This window comes from Drosophila biarmipes, unplaced genomic scaffold (genome assembly GCF_025231255.1).
Source record: "Drosophila biarmipes strain raj3 unplaced genomic scaffold, RU_DBia_V1.1 ptg000013l, whole genome shotgun sequence".
NCBI lineage: Eukaryota > Metazoa > Arthropoda > Insecta > Diptera > Drosophilidae > Drosophila > Drosophila biarmipes.
The window spans coordinates 1,390,841-1,398,439 of record NW_026114532.1 but is presented as its reverse complement, the minus strand read 5'-3'; the positions used below and the strand labels follow the sequence as shown (position 1 = coordinate 1,398,439).

At 46.0% G+C, this 7,599-nt stretch overlaps 1 protein-coding gene across 1 annotated transcript; it reads left to right on the top strand.

The window, feature by feature from the left end:
- The first annotated feature begins 405 nt into the window (after positions 1–405).
- On the top strand, positions 406–1,092 carry LOC122818776 (uncharacterized). The gene has a single exon (XM_044093881.1). The coding sequence runs from the start codon at positions 406–408 to the stop codon at positions 1,090–1,092; it is 687 nt and encodes a 228-aa protein (XP_043949816.1).
- The last annotated feature ends 6,507 nt before the right edge of the window (positions 1,093–7,599 follow it).

Sequence of the window (7,599 nt, the reverse complement as noted above, 5' to 3'; positions counted from 1 at the left end):
CCAATGATCGATTGGTTGTCTATGCTCACGTGCTAGGCAGAATCACCTCTTCTCTGGAACGGCAAAACATCGACGCATCAACACTCGAGGTGTTTGAGGATCAACAGTTGGCGGATACATAATTCAACACAAACACATCAGTTGATATACTATTGGGACGAAAGATGTACGACAACAAGGGTAATCTTATCGCCATTTCTTCGGTATTCGGATGGGTTATAAACTCACTCATCACATCGAACGCTGTTGCACTAACTACAACAATTCAAATCAGCACAAAAGCAGATCCGGAAGATGAAACGGTCGAGAAACACTTTCTCGCCACCCACAGTCGCGATGAAAATGGGAAGTATGTCGTAGAACTTCCATTCAACGCGGAAAATCCTGAATTCGGAGACACTCTGCATGGAGTATGTCGTAGAACTTCCATTCAACGCGGAAAATCCTGAATTCGGAGACACTCTGCATGGAGCTCTTAAGCGCTTCAAATCGGTAGAGCGACGTCTACAACAAAGTGAGCAGCTGCGGACACAGTACGTATACTTCATGAGGGAGTATATCAACCTGGGGCACATGAGTGAGGTGCCGCCAGAGGACCATGCTGCTGGAAATCAATTCTATCTTCCCCACCACCCGGTGCTCGGCCGAAAGCTGCGAGTGGTTTTTAATGGATCCTTTCGCGACGCTAATGGTAAGGCGTTAAATGACACTCTTTTCACAGGGCCCAGTATCCAGCATGATCTTTTTGCTGTGTGCCTACGCTTTCAGATGTACAAGTATGCATTCTCAGCGGACATCGTTAAAATCTTCCGCCAAATATGGGTCAACGAAATGCACAGAAGTTACCAGAAAATCGTTTGGAGAGAAGATCCATCCGATCCGATCAAGCATTTCCAACTGTGCACTGTAACTTACGGAACATCATGTGCACCATTCCTGGCGGTACGAGTTCTCGAACAACTTGATCCACATGATCCACATCGGGATAAATACCCTACCGCTTCAAAAATCCTACTGGAGGATTTTTATGTCGATGACGTTCTTACTGGGTCAAACAGTGTGGATGAGCTACTTTATAACCGAAACGAATAGATTCAGCTGATGTTGTGTGCAAATCTTGAACTCGGGAAATGGGTATCCAATAACCCTCTCATACACACAGATGATCCCGACGCACAATTGTCGCCAGTTAAGGTTCTTGGACTATACTGCCATCCTGGCAAAGACATTCTAACTTACAATGTAGGCCCAGTGGCAAATCCTGATTGCTCTAAGAGGCAAGTCTTGTCTGACGTCTCGAGGATATTTGATCTTCTCGGACTCTTAGCACCCGTTGTCATTCAGTTTGCTGAGGGTAGGCGGGCGACTGCTTAAATCGCAACTGATACGAGAGGCAAAACACCCAGTTTTGCTACCAAAACGCATCGAATCTCGAAGCTGATCCTGGAACACGAGCACCGAGTAAACCTTCACCCTGGCGTTTCCTTCCCGTTTGTAATCGTTCGGCAAAATTTTTGGATAATTGGAGCACGTTCTCATTCGCAAAATAACACACGACTGTTTGTCCTGCTTTCGTCAACGCTACCACACATCTCAACAGCAGATGGCTGATTTACCCAGCATTCGTGTCACCCAAGCGCTGCCATTCGTAAACACTGGTTGCGATTATGCAGGCCCAATTCTTCTAAAGGATGCCAAAGTTCGGAAGCCAAGTATAAGCAAGGGCTACATTTGCGTGTTTGTTTGTGTGGTCACCTCCGCCATATACCTGAAACTTGCCACAGACCCGACAACCGAAACCTTCTTGGCTGCCTTGCATCGCTTCATATCTCTGCGTGGCAAATGAAGTAAAATATACAGCGACAACGGAACCAACTTCATTGGAGCAAATGGGAGTCAGCAGTTCGTTGTGTAAAACTTCATCTCCGCAGGATCACCGGCAATTCAACGCTCACCTTCGAACAGATGCACACCCTGCTTGCTCAAATCAGCGCTGTGATAAATTCACGCCCCTTATGCTATGCACCGGATACCGAAACCAATTACTTATCACCCGCACACTTCTTAATTGGGCGACCGTTAACCACCGTTCCAGATCCCGACTTAAGCCACATCCCCGTGGGCCGATTAGCTTATTGGCAAAGCATCCAGGCTATGCTCCAGGGATTCAGAAGAAATGACATCAGGAGTATCTGACTACTCTCCAACAACGTCCGAAATGGACCGCTTCTACACCCAACCTCTCGATCGATGATGTTGTTCTCGTTAAGGAGTCCAATACGCCACCAGCATCTTGGCACATCGCACGGGTTATGGAAACCTATCCAGGAAAGGACAACCTCGTTCGAGCAGTCAAATTGAAGACACCAATAGGAGAGATGACCAGACCCATCACGAAGGTTGCAGTTTTTCCCAATTCACAAACTGTGTTTCAGGGCGGAACTTCGTCCTTCCTAAAGGGGTGCAGGTCCTTCTTGTTCGCCTCGTTTTCTATTTATGGGAATGCAGGGAATGCAGCAGTTAATGTACTTTTCAATCTTAACCTCGACGTTAGGAGTGAAAAAGTCCTATATATTCAATCTATGTAAAAGAAAACCGCCATATATCTATATATATATCTTTCTTCGCCTCTGGCAATGCTGCTATGGCGTTCCTTGGTGAAATTCAACTTAGTATCAAATAGGCTTCCAAACTGGCAAGAATAAAAATTAATACAGTCCACACAACAAAATCTTATATATTTCTCACCATATTACTGGTCCGTCGTTCCGGATTCTTGGACAGTTTTTGAAGTGCTTTGATTCTCAGGGTAGCTGTTTGCTATGGAACGATTAAAATCATTAGTGAAAAGCCGTGCCAGACCCAAGGCCAATATCACACGTGTCTTGGCATGGGCTGAACAAGGCAGTGGGAATGGCAGCAATGGGCTTCATTCAAACAATGACGCAATCCTGAACTTGCTGCAGCAAAACCAACAACTATTTGTGCGACTTGCAGTAAGTCAGACCACACCGAACACGCCTGATCATGTTGGTGGTGACGTCACATCGCCCAATTCTAACTCGGTACTCACGGCGAATTCAACTCTGAGCGAATTGCCGAAAATTCAAATCAAGCGGTTCTATGGAAACTACACAGGGTGGCCTTCCTTTCAAGACATATATGAAAGCACAATTCATAACAAACAGCATTTGTCCAACACCCAGAAGTTCCATCACTTGAAAACACTTCTCGTTGATGAGGCTGCCAACTTAGTGCGACAGTTGGCCATCACTGACACGGCGTACAATACTGCATTGGAACGTCTTAAGGAAAGGTACAATCGTCCTCGGCACATTGTAAACTCATTTTTGGAGCAGTTTATGAGCCTGCCAATAGCTACAAAGATCGATGCAACAGTCCTACGGAAGGTCTCAGACGGAGCAAACGAAGTTGTTCGTGGGTTGGATGCAGTCAATCAAAAGGGACGCGACTGTTGGATCATCTACCGAGCCCTTGAGAAACTCGATGCTGACACACGGCACAGGTGGATTGAGCGTAGCATGGAGTCAGATTCACCCACCCTGGAGGCGTTCCTCAAATTTCTGGATTCTCGCTGCGAAGAACTGGAGCTGAGCAAGAGGGAGCTTGCGACTGGAAGCAAAACAACAACACATCCTGAAAAGCAAAAAAGGGTCACACAATCGATGGTTGCGGTTAAAAGCAGTGACTGCACCAAATGTAGTTCTACAGAACATACTCTGTATGGATGTCAGCTGTTTCCGGATATGTCTGGGGTGCAGAGACGATCATTTGTGAAGGAGAAATCACTGTGCTACAATTGCTTGCGACCTGCTCATGGGGTCAACAGGTGCAAGTCAAAATTCAAACGCAGGCAATGCAAAGGTAATCATCATACCCTTCTTCATCTTCAACCAAATCTACAGGTTATTGGGAATCTTGCGCAAATAGCAGAGCAGGACGAGCATAAGATTAGCGCGTCTAACAGCAACACAGCGACACTCAGTCATCTTGCCCAAGGAGAGGACACACAAAAGGTTGTATGTGCGCAAGGCACTGCAAAATCAACACATTTAACTGAATTAAAACGTAGCATATTAGCAACTGCAATGGTTTATGTCAAGAACACAAAAGGTGACCTCGTAACATGCCGGCTTCTATTGGACACAGGATCAGAGCTGTCCTACGTATCCGATCGTTGCATCCAAGCTCTCGGACTGACACGATCGGCATCACGCATCTTGGTTACGGGAATCTTTTCCGTAAAAGCAGACATAACAAGGGGATGCACCACGTTGCATATCAAGTCTTGCATATCCAATGATCGATTGGTTGTCTATGCTCACGTGCTAGGCAGAATCACCTCTTCTCTGGAACGGCAAAACATCGACGCATCAACACTCGAGGTGTTTGAGGATCAACAGTTGGCGGATACATAATTCAACACAAACACATCAGTTGATATACTATTGGGACGAAAGATGTACGACAACAAGGGTAATCTTATCGCCATTTCTTCGGTATTCGGATGGGTTATAAACTCACTCATCACATCGAACGCTGTTGCACTAACTACAACAATTCAAATCAGCACAAAAGCAGATCCGGAAGATGAAACGGTCGAGAAACACTTTCTCGCCACCCACAGTCGCGATGAAAATGGGAAGTATGTCGTAGAACTTCCATTCAACGCGGAAAATCCTGAATTCGGAGACACTCTGCATGGAGTATGTCGTAGAACTTCCATTCAACGCGGAAAATCCTGAATTCGGAGACACTCTGCATGGAGCTCTTAAGCGCTTCAAATCGGTAGAGCGACGTCTACAACAAAGTGAGCAGCTGCGGACACAGTACGTATACTTCATGAGGGAGTATATCAACCTGGGGCACATGAGTGAGGTGCCGCCAGAGGACCATGCTGCTGGAAATCAATTCTATCTTCCCCACCACCCGGTGCTCGGCCGAAAGCTGCGAGTGGTTTTTAATGGATCCTTTCGTGACGCTAATGGTAAGGCGTTAAATGACATTCTTTTTACAGGGCCCAGTATACAGCGTGATCTTTTTGCTGTGTGCCTACGCTTTCAGATGTACAAGTATGCATTCTCAGCGGACATCGTTAAAATGTTCCGCCAAATATGGGTCAACGAAATGCACAGAAATTACCAGAAAATCGTTTGGAGAGAAGATCCATCCGATCCGATCAAGCATTTCCAACTGTGCACTGTAACTTACGGAACATCATGTGCACCATTCCTGGCGGTACGAGTTCTGGAACAACTCGCTGTGGATCATCGGGATAAATACCCTACCGCTTCAAAAATCCTACTGGGGGATTTTTATGTCGATGACGTTCTTACTGGGTCAAACAGTGAGGATGAGCTACTTTATATCCGAAACGAATTGATTCAGCTGATGTCGTGCGCAAATCTTGAACTCGGGAAATGGGTATCCAAAAGCCCTTTCATACACACAGATGATCCCGACGCACAATTGTCGCCAGTTAAGGTTCTTGGACTATACTGCCATCCTGGCAAAGACATTCTAACTTGCAATGTAGGCCTAGTGGCAAATCCTGATTGCTCCAAGAGGCAAGTCTTGTCTGACGTCTCGAGGATATTTGATCTTCTCGGACTCTTAGCACCCGTTGTCATTCAGTTTGCTGAGGGTAGGCGGACGACTGCTAAAATCGCAACTGACACGAGAGGCAAAACACCCAGTTTTGCTACCAAAACGCATCGAATCTCGAAGCTGATCCTGGAACTCGAGCACCGAGTAAACCGCTACCACACATCTCAACAGCAGATGGCTGATTTACCCAGCATTCGTGTCACCCAAGCGCTTCCATTCGTAAACACTGGTTGCGATTATGCAGGCCCAATTCTTCTAAAGGATGCCAAAGTTCGGAAGCCAAGTATAAGCAAGGGCTACATTTGCGTGTTTGTTTGTGTGGTCACCTCCGCCATATACCTGAAACTTGCCACAGACCCGACAACCGAAACCTTCTTGGCTGCCTTGCATCGCTTCATATCTCTGCGTGGCAAATGAAGTAAAATATACAGCGACAACGGAACCAACTTCATTGGAGCAAATGGGAGTCGGCAGTTCGTTGTGTAAAACTTCATCTCCGCAGGATCACCGGCAATTCAACGCTCACCTTCGAACAGATGCGCACCCTGCTTGCTCAAATCAGCGCTGTGATAAATTCACGCCCCTTTTACTATGCACCGGATACCGAAACCAATTACTTATCACCCGCACACTTCTTTATTGGGCGACCGTTAACCACCGTTCCAGATCCCGACTTAAGCCACATCCCCGTGGGCCGATTAGGTTATTGGCAAAGCATCCAGGCTATGCTCCAGGGATTTAGAAGAAATGGAGTATCTGACTACTCTGCAACAACGTCCGAAATGGACCGCTTCTACACCCAACCTCTCGATCGATAATGTTGTTCTCGTTAAGGAGTCCAATACGCCACCAGCATCTTGGCACATCGCACGGGTTATGGAAAACTATCCAGGAAAGGACAACCTCGTTCGAGCAGTCAAATTGAAGACACCAATAGGAGAGATGACCAGACCCATCACGAAGGTTGCAGTTTTTCCCAATTCACAAACTGTGTTTCAGGGCGGAACTTCGTCCTTCCTAAAGGGGTGCAGGTCCTTCTTGTTCGCCTCGTTTTCTATTTATGGAAATGTAGGGAATGCAGCAGTTAATGTACTTTTCAATCTTAACCTCGACGTTAGGAGTGAAAAAGTCCTATATATTCAATCTATGTAAAAGAAAACCGCCATATATCTATATACATATATCTTTCTTCGCCTCTGGCAATGCTGCTATGGCGTTCCTTGGTGAAATTCAACTTAGTATCAAATAGGCTTCAAAACTGGGAAGAATAAAAATTAATACAGTCCACACAACAAAATCTTATATATTTCTCACCATATTACTGGTCCGTCGTTCCGGATTCTTGGACAGTTTTTGAAGTGCTTTGATTCTCAGGGTAGTTTGCTATGGAACGATTAAAATCATTAGTGAAAAGCCGTGTCAGACCCAAGGCCAATATCACACGTGTCTTGGCATGGGCTGAACAAGGCAGTGGCAGCAAAACCAACAACTATTTGTGCGACTTGCAGTAAGTCAAACCACACCAAACACGCCTGATCATGTTGGTGGTGACGTCACATCGCCCAATTCTAACTCGGTACTCACGACGAATTCAACTCTGAGCGAATTGCCGAAAATTCAAATCAAGCGGTTCTATGGAAACTACACAGAGTGGCCTTCCTTTCAAGACATATATGAAAGCACAATTCATAACAAACAGCATTTGTCCAACACCCAGAAGTTCCATCACTTGAAAACACTTCTCGTTGATGAGGCTGCCAACTTAGTGCGACACTTGGCCATCACTGACACGGCGTACAATACTGCATTGGAACGTCTTAAGGAAAGGTACAATCGTCCTCGGCACATTGTAAACTCATTTTTGGAGCAGTTTATGAGCCTGCCAATAACTACAAGGAACGATGCAACAGTCCTACGGAAGGTCTCAGACGGAGCAAACGAAATTGTTCGTGGGTCGGATGCAGTCAATCA